General features: G+C 57.8%; 1 protein-coding gene across 1 annotated transcript in view; it reads right to left on the bottom strand.

Moving 5' to 3' along the window:
* Window positions 1–112: 112 nt before the first annotated feature.
* Window positions 113–19,720, bottom strand: part of KMT2B (lysine methyltransferase 2B) — a 20,117-nt gene continuing 509 nt past the window's right edge. The window contains exons 2-38 of the mRNA XM_029924272.1: window positions 19,587–19,719; window positions 18,397–18,469; window positions 16,060–18,170; window positions 15,706–15,819; window positions 15,463–15,613; window positions 14,931–15,210; window positions 14,714–14,769; window positions 14,189–14,467; window positions 13,780–13,874; window positions 13,435–13,533; window positions 13,189–13,302; window positions 12,901–13,047; window positions 12,703–12,798; window positions 12,121–12,238; window positions 11,490–11,603; window positions 11,117–11,301; window positions 10,952–11,041; window positions 10,757–10,861; window positions 10,550–10,623; window positions 9,849–9,964; window positions 9,662–9,753; window positions 9,442–9,579; window positions 8,445–8,603; window positions 8,094–8,214; window positions 7,938–8,016; window positions 7,676–7,836; window positions 6,350–6,577; window positions 4,976–6,266; window positions 4,803–4,892; window positions 4,616–4,725; window positions 2,035–2,172; window positions 1,879–1,953; window positions 1,598–1,775; window positions 1,227–1,334; window positions 1,028–1,111; window positions 776–905; window positions 113–683 (exon numbers count right to left, since the gene is read on the bottom strand). Coding sequence (XP_029780132.1) covers window positions 408–683; window positions 776–905; window positions 1,028–1,111; window positions 1,227–1,334; window positions 1,598–1,775; window positions 1,879–1,953; window positions 2,035–2,172; window positions 4,616–4,725; window positions 4,803–4,892; window positions 4,976–6,266; window positions 6,350–6,577; window positions 7,676–7,836; window positions 7,938–8,016; window positions 8,094–8,214; window positions 8,445–8,603; window positions 9,442–9,579; window positions 9,662–9,753; window positions 9,849–9,964; window positions 10,550–10,623; window positions 10,757–10,861; window positions 10,952–11,041; window positions 11,117–11,301; window positions 11,490–11,603; window positions 12,121–12,238; window positions 12,703–12,798; window positions 12,901–13,047; window positions 13,189–13,302; window positions 13,435–13,533; window positions 13,780–13,874; window positions 14,189–14,467; window positions 14,714–14,769; window positions 14,931–15,210; window positions 15,463–15,613; window positions 15,706–15,819; window positions 16,060–18,170; window positions 18,397–18,469; window positions 19,587–19,719 — 8,008 coding nt within the window. The 3' untranslated portion in view covers window positions 113–407. The remainder of the gene's footprint in view (window positions 684–775; window positions 906–1,027; window positions 1,112–1,226; window positions 1,335–1,597; window positions 1,776–1,878; window positions 1,954–2,034; window positions 2,173–4,615; window positions 4,726–4,802; window positions 4,893–4,975; window positions 6,267–6,349; window positions 6,578–7,675; window positions 7,837–7,937; window positions 8,017–8,093; window positions 8,215–8,444; window positions 8,604–9,441; window positions 9,580–9,661; window positions 9,754–9,848; window positions 9,965–10,549; window positions 10,624–10,756; window positions 10,862–10,951; window positions 11,042–11,116; window positions 11,302–11,489; window positions 11,604–12,120; window positions 12,239–12,702; window positions 12,799–12,900; window positions 13,048–13,188; window positions 13,303–13,434; window positions 13,534–13,779; window positions 13,875–14,188; window positions 14,468–14,713; window positions 14,770–14,930; window positions 15,211–15,462; window positions 15,614–15,705; window positions 15,820–16,059; window positions 18,171–18,396; window positions 18,470–19,586; window position 19,720) is intronic.

Here is a 19,720-nt window from a genome sequence, read left to right as displayed (position 1 = left end):
CTCCCCCTCCTAATGAGGCTGACAGGCTTCCTGGGCTCAGGATTGGTGTGGGGCATGGTGAAACGGGAGCCCCTACCTGCCCCCAGCACCACACAAACAGGAAGACCACCTCTCCAAACATTGACAGACTTTATTATGGGGGGTTCCCACCTGGGATTCCACCCTCTTAAATAAAAAAGTGCATAGAAAAAGAAGGGATTTAGAAACCTTTGTACAGTATCTACATCCTGGGCCCCCAGGGCAGGAAGGGGGCGATTGCTGGGTGGGGTGGAGGCAGGGCCTTTGCCACCAGCATGCCCACATCCACCCTGAACGTGAGGGTGGGGGTGAGATGCTCTGGGAGGGGCGAGGGAGCCCCCAGACGAGGGGCAAGATGGCAGCAGGGGGTGTGGTGGGCAGCCACGGCTTCAGTTAAGGAACCGGCGGCAGCGCTTGGCGCCACAGTTGCAGGGCAGCTTGTTGCTGGCATCCTCGATGGGGAATTTGTAGTCATAGGTGAGCTCCTCACCACGCAGGATGCGGCGCAAGGCGAAGATGACAATGTGCTTCTGGCCCTCCACATGGATGACTCGGGAGAAGCAGTTGGGCTCACACGAGTGGTTGATGAAGCGGGCAGCATTGCCATGCATTGTGGCGTCCACCACATCAAAGTCATCCATGCGGAACATGTAGCACCCAATACCCTGCAGGGGTGGGATGGGGGCAGTCAGGTGCTCTGGTCCCATGGATCAGCCCCACTTTACCCACCTCCTTCCCACGGGCTGGTGGAGCCCACCTTCCCGTCGTAGAACTTCTCCCGCTTGTCCGTCAGCACAGAGCGAATGACGATACCAGAATACTCAATGACCATCTCACCGGCATCGATGTTTCGCTTACAAAATAGGCCCCGCCCATGGATGGCAGATCTGCAGGGCAGGATGGGCAAGGGGGAACTCAGGGGGCAGGGGAACAGAACCAAGGCCGCCCCACACCAGGGCACCTGTCCATCCATCCACCCAAGGGGCATCCTCCCCCCAACCACACTAACCTGTAGACACCCACAGCCTCTTTGGATGTCTTCTTGAGGTGGCGAAAGCGCATGGCCATGGGCAGCTCCAGGCTGGTGGCACGTCTGGTGGGGTCAGCAGTGTCACAGGCTGGTACCCAGGAATGACCTCTCTTGCCCCTGGTCACCCTCTTAAGGACCCTTCAAGAACACCCCCAACACCCTGGCCTGCCCTCCATACCTGGTTGACCTGAGCTGCACCTCATCCTCTTCCTCGTCACAGGTGGCTCCCTCAGGGAGCACCCGGTGCTGGGAGGCCAGGAAGTTGAACATGTCAAAGGTGCACTTCCTGCAGCAGAGGGGGAGGGAAGAAAGGATGATCACAGCCATTCCTTCAAAGAGATGCCATCTGCCTGTCCTTTGGCTTGGGCCTGCTGCTGGCAAAAGAAATACTGCTACCACTGAGGCCGCAACAAAAGGGGAAGGGATGGGGTTCATTCTTCTGATGTGAACTTTAGGAATAATTCCTGGAGTGGCCTGGAAGAGTTTCCAATCTCTACAGACTTAACTCCCATGCTTGAGAACTCCCACAGGGCTCCCCACACCTCTCACCGGAGATAGACCTCGGCACGGGCTGCCCCGTGGGGATTCAGGGGTGGTTCCTCCTGGCCCTCTCCCTGCTGGTGGTAGCGGAACTTGTAGTGCTGGCAGCGCTGGGCCCCAGGCAGCTGCTCTGCCAGGAAGATGACTGCATCGTGGTGGATGCCTAGGAGCCTTGCCCCACTCATTCCTGGAGAGAGTCAAAGGTGAGAACACACAAGTCACATCAGAGGCCCATCTTGTCCTCTGGGAGTCCTCTCAGCTCCCAGCATCCCTGTGGACTCTCCACTTACCACTGAAGGAGAGGTGTCGGAGGCGGGCGTGCCCTCGGGCCTCTTGCACCTTCTCAATCAGAGTTCTCCAGGCCCCTGAGGAGAGAGCATGGCCAGAGCAGTCAGGACGGTAACCTACCAGACACCTTCCCTCCGTCACCACTACTCCCGACTCACCCTCCAAGCTCTCTGCCTCCACGCTGAACCCATCCTCACTGCTGATCTCAAAGCGCAGGTGTGGGCCAGCCCGTTTGGGGGCCTGGTTCTCTTTGTCCTCTGGGGATGGAGGTTCTTCCTCGGAGCTCGAAGCCTCACCTGGTCCCAAGCAGCAGGTCACAGTGAGGGTCACCCCTCCTGGACTCGAGTACCTGGTTCACCACCACCCTCCCTTCCTCTCCCGGCGCAAGCAGACACTTGGTCGATGGCTCTCTTCCTGCTCTAATTGCCCAGTGAACCCTATAGGATGGATATTATTTTTTTCTTCTTTTTCTTTTTTAATATTTGTTGACTTATTTTTGAGAGAGAGAGAGAGACACACAGAGAGAGAGAGAGAGAGAGAGAGAGAGCGCGCGCGCACAAGCAGAGGAGGGACTCTACAAAAAAGCCCATCTATCCCTCATTCTTTCTCTCACAGAAAATTTAAAATACCAGAGAAGTGCATTTTACATATGTATTTTAATATATGTAGCACATCCGCATAAATATTACAAATTTGTCATTATATAGGCCCCAACCCACAGAGTTAAGTACACATACCTTATGAGCTATTTAAAGGATTTCTTAATCTTAAAGGGCTAAAGGTTTTGAAGACAAAGAAGACAGGACTTGTTGCTACAGAAGATGTGGATGTGAGACAGTGGAGGGTCAAGGACAGCTCAGGTCTGGGGCCTGAACAACTGGAAGGATAAAACTGCCAATGACAGAGATAATGAGGGAGAGGGAGGAACAAGTGTGGGGTGAAGGTCAAGAGCTCAGTTTGGGACATGCTGAGTCTGAAATTCCCCTTAGAAAACCTGCCCTTGCAACCTGCTGGGGGAGAAGGCGAGCCGTGAGAATTTGACATGGGGTTCAGAGCCCAAAGTAGCTGAGAACATCTGAGAGAAAGTACTGATAAAGAAGTCAAGGCCAGGGCCCTGGGACACGCCAAAGTGACAGGCTGGGGCAATGATGAGGCATAACTAGATTGGTGAGGAGCGGGGTGGGGTTCTGGAAGCCAGGGAAGGAAGTGCTTCAAGGAGGGAAATCAGTGCAAATGCCGCCACTTGCACAAGCAGACTGTGGACTTAGGACTGTTGTGTCTGGGGGTTGGGTGTGGGAGGACCCACGTGGCCACACTTTCTTCCCACACCACTTCTCTGGGCCAACCTGACTGCGCACCCTCCCAGCCCTAGGCATGCCTCTAAGCCTGTTTGCCGTGGGACCCACATCAGCTCCAGGCCTCAGTGCCCCTGCGTCCGCCTCTGACAACGTCTTCCACCTCCTCACTGCCCTTGCCCCATCCTCACCTCCATTCTCACCATTCTGTTCCCTGAACCCGGCAGGCTGACTACAGGGGCCTCAGCCAGGCGCTCTCATTGCCTTCTTTCTCACGGTGTTCGTTCTCAGCTGTACACTTGCTAATGTACGTGTCTGTTTCCTCTACCAAAATGTGGCGTGGTCCCTAAGGGTGGGGACCTGTCCGTCATGGTCAATGCCATAACCTCACGCCACCTCTGACCCCCATATGCAATCTTCCAGTTAAGCAGTCTCTATCGCTCCCCTTCCACGCGCAGTAACTCAGCGCTATGGAATGAGACAATCCACACATGTGGACAGGCCTCGGGCCAGGAGAAATTCCAAGCCTGAGCTGCTCGCCTGCCAGCTTGCTTGGCTGCAGCCTAACCCTCTGCCGCGGGCCTCTGTCACCAATGGAGCGCTGCCCTCCTAGCCTCACTGAGGCTGGCGGCCCAGTCCACTCCTCGAGCCCCCATCCTGCGTCCTGACGTCTCTGCAAGCGCACGAACCTCACCTTTCCTCCACCGCAGCACTCTCCTATTGCAACCCAAGCACCAGGCCTCCTCCCACGTCAGCTCCCATCCACAAGCGCCCTTCCCCCTCCCCCGTGGCTCTGCTGTTTCAGCCCTCACACAAACCCCTCGAGGCTGCTGCCCACCGCCTCCCCTCGGACCCAAGATGTCTAGGTCTTGTTTTGGCTTCCTCAACAATCACAGTCTTCAATTCTGGACCCTGACACGACATCCATCCCAGCCAGTACACCAATCCTAGACCCCACATGCCTGGTGTCCTCTGGGGCAGTTAGGACCACCGACTATTCCCTTACCAGGGCCTCTGGGACACCACTCTCCTGTGATCTCCTTCCTACTGTCCCTGCCCCTCCAGGTCCTAGGTGAGCTCTATCCTCACTGGCTGACACCCAGGTGCTCTTGTCTAGCTGCATGGCTCTGAGTCCCATCTCTAATTCTGACAGCCCCCCAGATGCTCAGCTTTACTAGGAACCTAACCCTTGGCAGATTAGGCTCTGCAGCTGACCCCTGGGCTCCTGGACGTGCTGCACAGGCACTTTCGAAGGGCCTCTTACATGGAGCTGAGACACGGGGTCACAGTCTCCCTGAGTCTCCAGAACTCTTAACACCTAGCCTTGAACTCATAGCCAGGGGGGTGTGCAATGTGTGTTTTCTGAAGTGGACTGATTCTGTATTGACCATCACCCAGCTGAGGCAAGCACAGGAAGGGAGGCAGAGCGACCGGCGGTCCCTACCTGAGTAGTGGTGCCACTGGGACTCAAGCAGCAGGTCGGGGGGACCGTCAGGGACCCGAGAAGGACCACCTTCTGGGAGTGGCAGCAGAGGGGACCGGTCCTGGAGGGGCCTGTAAGGAGAGACCTGTCAGAAAAAGGAAGGGACAGAGGTCCCAGAGACTCTAGGGAAAGGGGACTGGCTACTCACCTTGGGCTTTCCTCCTCCGTGGGCTCCCCAGGCTCATCCAAGTCAAGAACTCCACGCACTGTGGGCGTTTTCATCCTTACTCGGCTAAACCTAGGGAAGGAACCCCAAGAAGGCTGAGCTGCCTTCCCCTGCCCACCTGCTCCCCCTCCTCCAGACTCAGCACACTCACTCACCCGCTGCCACTAAGCCCTGGACCCTGGGGGGCATCCTCCAAGGACTCTCCATCTTCCTCCAGCCGGGGAGTCTTGTTTGGGGGAGGCGCTGGTGGGGAACGGCTAGAGAAGGTGGACACCCTCTTGACGCGGATGGCCTGATGGGGTGGGCTGGGGGGTCCACTGCTCAACACCAGGGTCAGTGGAGGGGGTGGGGGTGGGGCAGGGCGGACCACCCCTACCACTGGCAACACACCCAGCAGTGGTCCTGGGGGCAGAGTCCAGGAAGCAGGGGCTGTAGGGGGGATGGGAGGGGGCAGAGGCGGCTGCTTCACTGGGGGCGAGACCGGTTCACCCTCCCCAGCCATCTTCACAAACACTTGCCCCAGCTTGTTGACAAGGATGATTTTGGATGTGGCGGGCTTGGGGGGCTCAGGAGCAGGGCCCAGGCTCAACACCCGGACCCCTGGGGCCCCAGGGAGCCAGGCAAACGTCCGAGTGGGGTCAGCTGGGCTAGGGGGTAGGCCCTGGGAAGGCTGGCTGCCATTGGCCAGGGGAGGTGCTGAGGGGAGTGGCTCCTCTCTGGGCCCAGCACCTCCCTCCCCAGGTCCTCCTAGGTTCTTCAACACAAAATCCACGATTTCTGATGGCAAGTCCTCAGGAGGTCGGGTTCTGTCCCCTGCAGCCCCGATGACGCCAGCCCGGCCCACTCCTGGCCCTGAAGGAGGCGTCCCCTGGCCCCGAGGCTGCTGGACTGCCTCTGCCTCGCTGTCCGTGCCGTCATCCACTCCATCCAGCTGTTCGATGCGGGGGGCTCCCGGGAGGGCACCAGGGGCCAGGGCAGGGCCAGACACCACAGTCACAGGGAAGTGGACATAGCGGGGGGTGGGGCTAGCCTCCTCCTCTGAGCTGTCCCCTGGACCCCCGTGGCTGCTCCCCACTGCCCCTGCAGCCACAATCTCTTCCTGGAAGGGCTCAGTCCCCAGCAGGCTGGCCGCAAAGTCCAGGTCAGCAGCACTCAGTCCTGACACCACCTCCATGTCCTCAAAGTCTGGGCCCAGGTCTTCAGGGGGTGGTGGAGATGGGGCTGGGCCAGGGGGAGCCAGCTCCCCTGAGGTAGGTGTGAGGGCTCTAACGACTGAGGTAGGAGGGGGCACCCTGAGCTGTGGGGAAGTTCTGAGAGGAGGAGAGGCCCGCCGTGACGGTGGCAGCCTTGGGGCCAGGGGGCTGGGACGACGGGAGCGTCTGGGGGGAGCTGGAAAGTCCAGGTCTCCCACCGTGGGGATGTGATGGGTCAGAGAAGATGGACTTCCTGTGGGGGGCAAGGGTCAGTGTCAGCCACAAGCTCCATTCCTCACCCACCCATCCCTCTCCCCTACCCTCCCAGGTACTTACCAGGGGAGGGCAAGGGTCCAAAGGAGACACCCCCCAAGGGCCTCCGGGATGGTGAGTAGTTGGGCACTTTGATTCGAGCCCCTGAGAAGGAGCGGGGGGCTGGAGGAGGGGCACTGCTTAGATCTGGCCGAAGTGGGGGATCCAGGTTCTGAACAGGCGAATGGTGCTCAGGAGCTCCAGGGATAAGAGCATCTGTGTCTGGTGAGGGATCCACATGATCTGGGGGCTCTAAGGAAGCAGGAGAATGGCATCAGGAACAGCCAGGGCTCTTTGTCAAAGCCTCTCTTCACACACCCTCCCTTCTTCTGAGCCAACGAAGGCTTCTCCGCCCCTGCCCAATGGTCTGGTCACAGCATGCACTGATTCCCAGACATCACCCAGGTTCCATACTCCTCTGTGGCTTCTTTAAAACCTCCACACACACCTGGATCAGGGTCCCTCTGTAATCCCTCCTCACCCATCTCTGCTGTCTCCTCCATTCCTGGCTGCCTACTGTTTGCTGATTCAGGTCCCTCATGCCATGAGGGGCACTGCCCGCTCTCCAGCAGGGCCAGTCCTACCACTTTCTTTCTCACCTGTGCTGTGCATCCCTGCCACATCAAACACATCCGCTTCATGCAGGCGCTTGGGGCTCCCCATCGCCTGGCTCCACCCGATCTAAGAGAACAAATCTCTGCCGCCGCCTCCCAACAACTCCCCTGCCTGCAGCCAGGATGGCTGCACCCTCCTTCCCTCTCTACTTCACATCATACTCCACCTGGCACAAACCCCTATCTTGCAAACACAGTCCGAGTTTCTTCCTTCTCCCTTTCAGCCCACAACTTCTCCTTTTACTCATCTCCAAGCCCAATTTTTGAGGTGTGCCATCCAGTGCTTGGCTACATCACTCGGCACTGGTACGGCTAGGATGGAACCAATTTGGTTTGAATCCTGATTCCACCACTGTGTTACATGGAGAGCAACTGCCTTTTTAAGCTACAGTGCAGCAGAAGTTGCACCTTCCTTGTAGGGCTGTGGGGAGCACCACAGAAGCACAGAACCCCAAGACAGGTGGCCATAAACATCCTCTGTTTGTCCAGAAGCTGCCCACCTCACCATGAGCAAGTAGCACGGTGCTCTTCCCCTCACTTTCCTGCGAAATGCTGAGCACAGTCCCTAGCACATAATGCACAGCCACTAAGCTACCAGTTACTACCATCATGACAAACGGAAGAAGGGCAAAAAAACCTAAGGTTTCTTTAGGGGAGAGGGGAATTGGGTTGGTGGAAAATCATTTGTGGAGGACAGCATTCAAGGAAGAAAATGAGGGAGTTCCAACACCCATACCTGAGGAAGGGGCAGGGCTGTGCACGATGGTCTGGTTCTCCTCCGCGGCCTCCAGGTGAACTGGCTCTTCCCTCGGGCCCCATGGCCGATACTCCAGAATACGACACCGATACCAGCAGCGCCGCCGAGCATCCACTGTGCTCCAGTACAGACGGGAGCACCTGTCAGGCGGGTGTGTAGGTCGAGAGAGTCAGGACAACTCGGGAAATGGGATCCACTCCTGCAGTCCTTCAACCCCACCCAGGCCCCCTGGGCTGCTCACTGGTAGCCAATAGGGAAGAGCCGTCCCTCGCAGTCCGAGAGATCAGACAGGGTACCCAAGGAGTCAATCCGGATGGAACCTACAGTGCAAAGAAGTGATTAGAACGGTAGGGCCAGGCAGCGTCAGGAAGACCAGGACAAAGAGCAAGAGGCTTACCAATGAGCACATTGATGGCATCAGGTTCGAGCCCCGTCAAGAACTTTCGCTTAAAGTTGATGCCCTCAAAGTCCACATAGACTCGGCGGAGAACATCAAACCCATCGGGGGTCACAATCTCCTGGGAGGTGGGTGGCAAATAGGATTGCTGGATTGATGGGGGGCAAGGTGGCTGTGAGGGAAGGCTCTGGACACAGGGACTGGGCAGTTGGGGGCCTGGCTCAAAGACTCAGGAAAACAAGGGGGACACCAAGAGGTAGCTGGGGACAGGGCTGAGGGGATAAAGGGGTCTATGAGTGGAAAGGGGAGAGAGAGCAGTGTGGAGCGGTCTCTCCCATGGTTCTGACTCACCTTTCCATCCAGCAGGTCTGTGTGTTTCTGGCAGAAAACTTTCTTGTCGTCCTGGAAGATGCAATAGCTGGCCCGGGCACACATGAAGTGGAAGTTGCTGAGGCAGGAGGAAAGGCAGCAGCCCACCGTGGCTCCAGGCTTCAGGCAGAGCTCACAGCGCTGTGGGTGGAAGGGGCCGCTGAGGGGAGAAGCCAGTGACCAAGACCAGGGTCTGACGCTCAGCATCACTGTCTATGAGCCTCTGCTTGGGCCCGTCTAGCCCAGCACCTCGCGCAGCAAAGGCACTCACCAAACATAATCTCTTCCTTAGAAGCATCTAATGCCAAGTGCATATCAAAACTAATTCAAGTTTTCTGAAGCAGAGTGTTGCAGTAGAGATAGAAATAATACCAGCTAATACTCAGCAGCATTTACCATCTTTCTCACATCATTTCTTAAAAACTTACTTAGATAATTTCTACATCCCACATGGGGCTCAAACTCATGACCCCAAGATTAAGAAATGCATGCTCTTCTGAGCCAGGCAGATGTCCCTCTCACACCATTTTAATGTGAAACCTGTATCATTTCATTTAATCTTCACTGCCCGCCCCAGCAGATAATCCCGTCTCGCTCCCTGACCCCGAGGCATTCTACAGCACCTGGCCCAGGTCCCACACTGGTGAGGAGAGGTTCTAAGCCAGGCAGTACCTCATCTCACAGGGACACAGAAGTGCTAAGGGCCATAGTGTGAAGACAGCATCCAGCATAGGTTGAATCAACAGAAGATCTTCTAATTACTAATCTCCCAGACTTCAAGCCCAAATGGGGGAGGGGAGAGGGGGGGAAGCCACTATCACTGCAGCACCGGAGTCCTGGGACAACCAAAAAACAATACCCAGGACCAGCAGTGAAAGGACACATTGGGGTAAAGACTGTGAAACAAGAGCTGTCTCCCCTGCAGGGGGCACTACCTGAGGCCCCGGGGCTGCCCACCTCTCTAGGCCCGGGCTCTCACCATCTGCCTCCCTCGAGCTACAGCAGCATGCACGTTTTTGAGGGAGCCATCATTTTCCTCAAACACTTCAGCTGACCAAATGGCACAGTTGACATGTGTCCACTCATTCTGCCCAATGTATAGGAGCCGTCCTGCCTCCTGGGGGCAGAGGAGAAATGGTGTGAGGGGAGGCCCCAGGGACTAAGCCCCACAACCTGGGGCTTCACATGGGAGCCCTCACCTTAGAGTCCGCATCCCCATATTTGAGGCAGAGCGCACACTGACGGGGGTCCTCCAGGTGTGAGAAAGCAGCTGGATCCTTGCCCTGAAAAGCTGGAAGGGGTATGGGAAGGGAGGTCCCAGAATCAGGACCTAGAACTTGTCCCACCAACTCAGGGGCCCTGGCTTCAGCCCCCACTTCCCAGTACCTGCTGAGGGGTCCCCTGGAGGCTGCCCTGATTCTGGGGTCTCTGGCTCCTGCTGCCTCCACTGAGCGTAGACATGGTCCAAGGATGGGGGCAACACGGCATTGGGAAGAACTCCGCTGTGGACAGGCAGAGTCAGGATCTGACATGTCTAACATGGGTGGCCACCCAAATCTTAGCCTAAATATGCCATGATACACTTGGTCCTCTCTCCATGTGGCATTTCTCCCAGTCTCCCAAATAAGCCAGGGCCCCTCACGCCACCTGTGACACGTGAAATGCTGTTCCTCATGCCTGTAATACTCTTTTTCCACATCTCGGCTCAGATGTCATCTCTTCTGCAAAGTCTTAGGCCCTAGGCCCCTTCTCTGGGCTCTCATAGCCCCCTGGACTTTCCCATCACCACCCTGACAATCTGGCTCATCAGGCATTAACATGCCTGCTCAACCCCCACCCTGCCAACATGGCTTCCTCACTCTGTCCCCAACACTACCTTGTACAAAGCCGAAACAAGGTGGGCTACCTGTGTAACCTGAGTTTTTGCCGGCCTAGAATCTCTGAGGACGCTCTTCCTGGTTCCACCACCCTCTAGATGCTAACTCTGTTCCTCTCCCATTCTCAGCCCAGGTTGACCCTGGATTCCCAGGTGCCCTTGCTTTTGCCCTCATCCCCTAGATCCCCTCCTGCTACCCAGCCTTGCTCACTTCGGCAGCCGGGTACTCCGTCGCCAGTACTTGGGGTCATGGGCGTCGAACCAGCCGAACGCAGACTCTAGCAGCTGGGGAGTGGGTTAACAAAATGAGAAGAACTGGCTTCCCCAGGCAGGTTGGTGGGGGCAGGGTCTGAAGGACCCACTCTCTCTTCCCCACTTCCACTCAAGCCACCCTACAGGCTTTCCCCGAAGTTCTCACCTTCAGTAGGAGCCCCTTCATCTGGCCTCCAGCCCGGCGCTCTGGGGTCTCTCCTTCTTCCGAGTGCCTCATCAGGATGGCCACCATGTCCTCCATAAAGCTGTGCTGTAAGGGAGCTTGTCAGGATCAGAGCGCCCACCCAGCCCCAAACCCCCCTCCTCTTGACACCCACCTGTTCCTTTGTGTCCCACTCACCACGGACTTGTAGTGGCCTTCCTCGAAGCGCCGACTCACGGCTTGCAGATCACAGGGCCCTGGGTGCAGCTGCTTTCCAGTCTGCCCACACTGCAGAGACAGGAAGTCAGCAGGGCTGGTGCTGGGCCTGGCCCCACCCCGTCCTACCTCCCGAGCCCCCCAAACCTGAGTGCACAGCAGCAGTGGGCCCGCCACCTTGGAGCTCAGTAGGCCCTGGAGCACCTGGCGTAGGCCCCCCTGCAGGGCCCCACTCAGGGCTTCTCGCCAGCGGGGGTGCGTGGCCCCCGCGCATGGTCCGCAGGTATATAGCACGGAGTCTGGCAGCCCAGAAAGGATCTCATAGTCTTCATCTAAAACAGCCAAGGTAGGACAGGAGAAAATGGTTTGGGAGGATGTGAGGGTTGGCTCTCAGCAGCCCCTAGAGATTGCCAAGGACATTTAGCCCACCTGTCCCATAAGTGCCTGTGCTGTGGGTAGGACAGGGACCCCCCCCCCCCGGGGGGGCTGAGGCAGCAGCCCAGGTACTCTGCCTGCTCACCCGAGAGCCCCTCGCACTTGGCGTGCACCCAGTGGTCACACTGTGCGCACTGCATCATCTTGCTCTCATAGTCGTTGTCTTCATAGCAGCGTGTGCAGATTGGGCAGAAATTTCCTGCAAAATAGGGAAGAAAAGGGCAAGTCAGAGGGCTGGGGCCACTACCTTCCCCTTGGAGGTCCTCTCTGGGGCTACCACCTCTTGGCTACTGTGAGGGCTACCTCTGCTCTGCCCCATCTTGGGTCCCTACTATTCTCAAAACACTGGCTGAGGATAAGGCCTCTTTTAACCCTGTGGCCCCAAGGCCTCACAAACAACCTTGTTAAACATGCTGCCTGAACAAATGGGGAAAGCCTGGGTTTCCAAAGCGCTCAAGTGGAGTCTTGAAGATCCAGGAGGCCTATCTGGGACCACTACAACAATGGGGTCTAGGCCCCGCATTGCCACTGCCCTCAGACTGGCAGTGTTCCTCTATGTGAGGTACTGGATAGGCTTCTGTGAAGAGTACCCTGAATGGAAAGGTTCCATGGCTAGAAAAGGATACAAAACCACTAAAAAACATATCTGTCCTGCCTAAGAGCCTGGCCCACTGCCCAGTGTCCCCCAGGACCCAGGTCCCCTGACAGGTCCCCACCTTTCTCATAGAGCTGGGTGCACCTGGGGCAGAGGCTGTAATCTCCAGACCACTCGACGTCCCAGTTCTTGCCTGGAGTCGCCCCACAGCTCTTACAGCGTACGCAGGCTGAGCAGATCTGGGGGCGAGGGGGCAGGGTGACGTTAGGGGGAGCAGTGTGGAGCAGTGTCGGGGGTGCAGTGCGAGGAGATGGGCAAAGAAGAGTGGATGGTAGGCAGAAGTCAGACGAGGAAGGACAGGTAAGAAAAAAAGGTGAGCAAGAGAAGCATGGAGGAAGGAAGGAGGAATGAAGCAGGGGAGACTGGCAGAGGGAGGCAGGGAGGAGTGGAGATCAGGCAGGAGCAGGGGATTCTGAGGCGAGGACCATGGAATCCATGAGCCCCTGCAATCATTCTGTATAATTCTGCACATAAGTCTTATCTGTGTGAAATACTGGAAGAGAAAATGTCGTTTATCAGATAAAATCTCATGAGGACCTCTGACATTTCCCTCCTCATGGAAGCCCTGGCCTGGAGCAAGTCTGGGGGCGGCAGCAGCCTTAATGAGAACTCCAAAGCGAGGGGTGCGGGCCTCATCTCTCACCCAGTGGCGCCGTTTGCGTGTGGCCCTGGTTGGGTAGCTGGGCCCTAGGCAGGCTGGGTGATAAGCATGGCGGCAGCGCTCACACTCCAGGAGGTGCTGTTGGAAGTTCGAGAAAGACAACAATGGCAGAACCTACTGGCACAAAAACATCCCTCTCCTCTGTGCCTCCACCCCCTCATGCAGCCCCTGGGCCCAAACCTTGGATCCCCGGCCTTTGCGCCCACAGACGTGGCAAAACTTGCAGCGGCGGCAGCACCAGGTGTCATGATGTTGGGGCAGGGGCCGTTCGGCTTCCTCCAGACAGAATGGATGGAAAGGGTCACAGCAGACTTGGCAGAACACCAGCTGGGGGTGGGGAGAGTCAACAATGGGCACAGTGTGAGACCAAGAGGCCAGGGGATGAGACCCTGCTGAGAGGGCCCCAAGAAATCAGGCAGTGAGGGCCAAGGAGACCTGAGGGGCTGTGGAAAAAGGCGGGGATCAAACCTCATGCAGGCCTTTACTGGCACACAGCAAGCACACCATCGGCGGTCCCCCTGGCACAGACGTGAGCACGCTGAGGCCGCCCATCAGCCACACGTTCTCCAGGTCACAATCCTCCTGAGGGAAGAGAGGACATGGGTCAGAGAGCAGTCAGAATCACAGGCCAAACCCACCTTTAAAGCCCCGTTTCTCAGATAAAATCAAGTTTCTTCCAAACAGTCCTCGAGACCCTCTCCCTCTATGCCATACCTTAAAATCCACACGGACCCGGTGTACTCCATCAGGGGACTTCTGTTTTCCAGTCCAACCATTGGGAAAAGAAGTAAAGGGGCCAGGGGCCAGAGCATCCTAGGAAGGGCGGTGGTGGTCAGAAGGCCGCCAAGCCTCACCCTCTGCAGACTTCTCCCCACACTGCCCAGATCCTACTTAGCCTTCTAGAAGGACACGCCTGCCTTACCCCTCAGGGCCTGTCCTCGGGTGTGGACAACACGGCACTCAGGTGAGCCCGCTAACCCTGACTTGCTAGGAAGCTCCTGAAGGGCAGGAGCCATGCCTTCCACGGGGCTCAGGGTTCTGGTGTAGGGCCTTGCTGACCTTGTCCAGGCGCCTTCGGGCCTTAAGCTGCAACACAGGCTGCAGGGTGGGTTTGCGGGGCCGGCTCTGCTCCTCGGGTTCTGGCACTGGTAGCTCTAGGCAGGACACAGAAATGGTGAGGTTCCCCCTTTTCCCTGCCCCATTGCATTCTCCTTTCTCCACAACCCCCTAATGTCACCTGGATCCCCAGAGCCATCTTTAACTAACCAAAATCCACTAGGATGACCTGGCTTAATAAGCTACCGAAAACCTCATGCGCCAGCTCTCCCTCTCCACCCTAAACTACCTCCTTCCTTCCACTCACCTATGTTCTCTATCACACTGGGATAGCCCTGGGACTGAGAACCCCACCCCTTCTACACAAAAGACACGGGGCTGACTGAAAGAGAAAGCAATGAGCAATTCGCACCATTCTCTCGAGGGGTCCGACGCCGGGGAGCAGGGGGACCCCCGGGCTCTGAGTCATCCGAGTCCTCGAAGATATCATAGGAGGGTCGCTGTTTGACGCAGCGCCGGGCTGACTTGCGCTGCAGTAGGAGGGAGTCCTGCTCCTCGGGCCCTGGGGGGGCCACCACCTCCTCCCGGGGCCCCCCAGCTCCCGCCCCCCGGCGTGGGCCTGGAGGACCAGGGGAGGCCTCAGGAGATTCATCGGAATCCCAGGGCAACAGCGTCTTCACTATCGTCCGGCCTGTGGGAACAGGGGACTTAGTAGGATCTGAGCTCAGCCAGGGACATGGGACACTGGGATGGAGAAAAGCCAAAAAGAAGTAGGGCAGAAGAGAATGAGTACAGGAGAGATATGAAAGCACATGATGGAAAGACAACAAAGGTAGAAGACTGCAAAGAAAAGGGGAAAAGAACAAAGAAAACATGGTTTCCTCCACACCACAGATCTAAACATGGTTGTATAAAGAAATACTCCTCAAACCATTACCTTTTTTAGCCAATCGTTCCATCTTCCGAGCCTCTATCTTGTCACACTTCCGGTATCTGGGGAGGGGAGCAGCACGTCACCAGGGTAGGGGACTGGTGGTCTGGGGGAAGAGAGGAAGCTCTCCACAAGGATGCCAATCCCACTGCTCTGGTGGGGCAGGAGGCCTGGGTGACTGACAACCACGGGTGGGAACAGAGGCTCCGCCCTGGCTACTCACACACAGCACTGCTTCTTGGTGTTGGGGCCCCCAAACTTAGGCTTGTCCAGGCAGTTGACACAGGACCCACAGTCCTGCACACGCAGGCAGCCCCGACAGTGTCCACACCGTGCCATCCGCATCTTCTTGCCATGATGGGAGGGCAGAGAGCGCCGGGGCGTTTGGGCCAGGGCCCCTCCAGACCCTGCAGGCTCTGAATCTCCCCCAGGGCCCGCTGACTCCGCCTTTCCCGGCCGAGACCGTGATGGGACACTCTCAGTCTCGGATGCCGATGATGTATCTAGCATAACGAAGAGGAAGGAATGGACCTCAAAGCCACTAGGCTTTTTACCTAGATCCCATTCAATTGGCCCTCTGGTCTCTCCCAGGTCCCTGGTGCCCCCGAATCCGCTCTAAGACCTAGCACTCCAACCCACCTGCTACCTGCCCCAAGCATCCAACTCAGCTCCCACTCTCCTATGCTCTTGGTGCATTTGCTCACCCCCAAACTTGACACAGCTGTCAAATCTTCCCACAACACACCCGCCCCTACCCTCCGTGGCGAGGTCCTGCCGATCTCGGAGAGGAAGAGCACTGAGGCGGGGGACGTCTTCGGGCACCATAGCCCGGGCCTGACCTAGGGCCACAGCAGCATGACGACAGACATGTTTGATGCGGGGGCCTTGCACGGGGGACTCTGGGCCCTAGGGGAGGAGAAACCAGGAATACATGTGGAAGTTGCCCCTTGCACTCCTGCAACCAGCCTTCTTCAGAGGGCCTTCCTCCCACTCCGTACCGACGGTCTCTCTCTCTTAGTTTCCATTGATTCATCTTCAGACCTGACAGCAGCTCTATCTGAGAGTTGCTTGACAGTCCCCACGACTTCCTCCGTCTGCCCTCCAGGGCTCGGCTGGTGGGAAGAATAAACAGGGTCAGAGGCTAGACAGTGAGGAAAGATAGGGCCAAGGGACAGCACGGGGGAGGGACGGGGCCAGGGAAGGAATACAGGAAGCGGAGAGACAGGAAAGGACAGGCACTGAGCGTTCCTTGAAACACTGCAGGATGACTGAGGAGGCAGGCAGTTAGGGAGAATGGAAAGAATCAAGGTTGGACGGTGGGCGCAGGAGTCTGGCCAAAGCATCATGCTCACCGGCATCAAAGACGCCACCTTCTGCTGCTGCTGCTGCTGATCGATCTTGAACAGCTGCACCTTGGCTCTCTTGAGGAGGCTGAACATTTTCTCCTCCACACCAGACAGTGGTAAGGAACCCAAGCCTGCGATACGGGCCTTTTCCAGTGGTGGTGGCTGCTGTGGTGGCGGTGGTGGCTGCAGTTGTAACTGTGGCTGCTGTGGTGGTAATGCCTGGGGCAGCAGCTGGGTTTGCGAGGCCTGTGGGGGCTGCTGTAGCTGAGCCTGAGGCTGCTGCCCATTGCTCAGAGCTGGCGCCCCAGGAAGGGGCGCCTCGGCCTTAACAGGAGTGGCGACCACAGGGGCAAATCGAGGCAGGCTGAGGTGGTTGGTGCGGCCCACTGCCCGTGGCTCAGGCTCAGCTGGAGAGTCATCGGCAGGAGGCGGCTCTGGCTCAGGGGCTTCAGGGGCCCCGAGAGGAGTAGTAAGCACCGATTCATAGATCTTCAGGTGGGCTTCGCTGGGGGTAAACTGAGGCGCCCGAAGGAGCAGGGGCCTCCGGGATGGAGGGACAGGGGCAGGAAGTGGGGGTGGGGCCGGTGGAGGAGCAGGTGGAGGAGGGGGCAGTTCCCGGGTCAATGAGGTCCAGCGAAATGTGGGCTCCCTTAGAATGGACCGTCTCTTTTCAGGAAGTGGGACTGGGGTAGAGGGGGGAGTTGGGGCACGTGGTGGAGAGGGAGCTGGTGCCGGTTCCGGGGGCGCAAGTGGGGAGGTGGCAACAGGAGGCCGCAGAGTAGGTGAGACTTCTACCTTTAGGGGTTTGGGAGGGTCTTCATCCATAAATCGCCGGGGTGTCTTGATGACACGGGAGGAGCGGGCACTCACCACGGGCATAATAAACTGCCGGATATTCTTCAGGAAGGTGGTACTTTTGGGGGCCACAGTAGGGCTGTCTTCCAGAGGGCCTCCCGTGGTGGTGCTGGGTGTTGGAGTGGGAGGAGTACCTTCTGGCACTGCCCGAGCAGCTTCTCGCTCTGCCCGCTGGCTGGGAGTCAGGGGAGGCCGGCCCCTCTTCCTGGAACATGTAGCTGGAACCACTGGAGGAGGGGATTCTTCCTGCTCCTCTGGGGCAGGAGGCGGCGGAGGCGATGGTGGGGGCAGAGGGGACACTGGTGGTGGTGGAGAACAAAGTGGGGATGAAGGAGAAGTTGAGGGAGGAGGAAGGGGGGGAAGGGGTGGAGGGGGTGGAAGAGGTAGAAGAGATGGAGGAGACGGAGGTGGTGGAGGGAGTGGAGGGAGTAGAGGGGGTGCAGGGGGTGGGGAGGCTGCAGGGGCTGCAGGGGCTGGAGGCGTCGAGGGTGGGGACGGCAGCTTCGCCTCTTCCTTTTCCTCTGCTAGCATCAACTCTTCTTCAGGTCCATCTCTTTCTACCTTCTCTTCCCCCTTCTCCTTGCCTTTCTCCTCTTCTGTTTCCTTCTCTCCCTCCTCCTCCAGCTTTTGCTCTTTCCTCCAGCAGGGGCCCTCTCCCTGTCCAGATCCAACTTTTCCTTGGGGGGCATCCTGCCAGCTTTCCTCATGTTGATCTTGACCCTGACCTGATTCAAGTCCCAAGGACAACTGTCCCATCTTCACTTTTTTGGCCTTTGAAACAAACTTGATCACAAGAGGGAGCCCGCCTCGGCCTCGGCCTCTACCTCCACGGCCTCCTCGTCCAGACTGTCCTCCACGCTTAGGGGTCCCAGGGCCTGGGCCGGGCCCCTCCTTGCACTTCCAGCTGCCAGTTCGGTGTTTTACCGGAACTACAGGAGGTGGGGGCTCAGGTTTGGGGATTGTCACAGCTGCTTCTGCCACCACTACTGCTTGTTGCTTCTTCCTGCAGGGGCCTGCTGGCCGTCCTGGGGGCCGTCCCCGAGACCGACGTGGAGTGGAAGGCTCACAGGCCCTGCCCCGGGGGGCTGGGGGTGCCTGGGCCCGCCGGAGAAGTTCAGTCAGTGCCTGTACCATCCGTTCTGTGCCTTCCTCACCCCGTTTCCGGGCAGGAGTCTTTGGGGGGGTAGGAGCAACATCTGCTAGGCGAGGAGGTGGAACGGGGGTCGTCTTATGCTTGCGGCCCCGACCTCGGGGGGCTCGACCTAAAAGGAGAATAGGTGTGGGGAGATGGGTCAAGCTAGCCCTGCAGACTGAAGACGGCACGCCAGGAGGGCAAGGACTAAGTCTTACTTGTCTGTTGCCCCCACAGCCCAGCCTAGCTTGGGCTTTGAACACAGAACACACTCTGTAACTGCCTCAGAGCTGACACAAAGAGCAAGAATAACATTCCTGTAAAACTACTGAGATAGAGTTTCCCCCATCACTCACCTCGCTGGGATCGGAGCGCAGAGCGCAGGGAACTGGGGGCCACATCTTCATCTGAATGAAAACCCTGAAACTCCTGATTTAGGGGACCAGAGGTGGAGGGGAGAAACAGCAGTCAGTGCCAAACCCTCGTTTCACCTGAGACTCAGGTATGAAGGTATATCCCCAGTTTCCCTCTTAACATACCCCTATCTATTTACAGAAAAATTTAAAGAACTGGAAGATGTAAGAAGAGGAGAAAAGAGGGTCTCTCCCTAGGGATGGAAGCACAGGGTATTCTGATTCCCCATCCCCTGTGCCAGACCACACCAGCACAGCCACCAGTGGTTCGCTGGCCCCAGAGGGAACAGAACAGGGTCTTCCCAGGCCAGGAAGTACACACTACCCTCAGATTCCCTCATCCTGTAACTCAGAAAACAGTGGGACTTGCTTACACACTCTCAAAATGTAGTTTCCTCCTGAATGAAGATGGGAACAGGGCACCCAAGTGGGGTGTGTGTTTCAAATGGTTTACTGTAATAGGTTCCACTCGGAGCCCTCAGCTTACTACACACTGTCCTCCGTAATACAACCCACACCTCCCTGACTTTTCTGAGAGGCCGAGGATAAATCCTGAGCTGAACTCGGACCTGCTAGAGTTCCCAGTCTCAGCCTTTATTCCATTCTCTTCAATCTGTGCCCCTCAGAGGAAGCCTTCCACCATGCTACCATCTCTCCACCTTAAGAGAAAGAACTGGGGTACTGGTGAAACAGTGATGTGTCAAAAATTATAAGGCCGGGCGGAGCAGCCTACAGCTAAGAGCCCAGAGAGCCCTAGCCTGGGTCCACTAAAGCCACGCTGCTGCTGTCAACCACCACTGGCTGGGCAGGCAGTACCGAGTGGTCTCGCTCAAACCTCTCCGGCCATAGCTTTGCCAACTCCCAAGATCATCAGCCCAGGACACTTCAGCAGGATGTGCCTCGGGCCCAAGTGCCCAGCTGCAGCCCCGGCTTCTCTATTCACTTTCAGAGGCCTTTTGCACCGACAGCTCCGTGCTGCCTGTCTCCTCCCAGGCCTATCTGTAGGGCCCCATCCCTCCGCAGGGCCCCTGAGAACCTCGCTTCCCCACGCCACCCCTCGGGGCGACCCAGACGCTTGGAAGCCCCCCGGCCTCCGCCCCGCCCGGCGCTGGGGACGCCTCCGACTGCCTCACCTCATCGTCGGATTCCTCGTCACTGCTCTCCTCAGGCACGGAGCCCCGGCTGGGGCCCCAGCCCCGGCCCCGGCCCCGGCCCCGGCCCCGCTGAATGCGCGGGCCGGCCCACAGGCGGCGGAGCCGGCGCAGGC

The sequence above is a fragment of the Suricata suricatta genome, chromosome 16, assembly GCF_006229205.1.
Source record: "Suricata suricatta isolate VVHF042 chromosome 16, meerkat_22Aug2017_6uvM2_HiC, whole genome shotgun sequence".
In the NCBI taxonomy this organism is placed as follows: Eukaryota; Metazoa; Chordata; class Mammalia; order Carnivora; family Herpestidae; genus Suricata; species Suricata suricatta.
The sequence above is the reverse complement of the archived record's forward strand: the minus strand, read 5'-3'. Positions and strand labels throughout refer to the sequence as shown.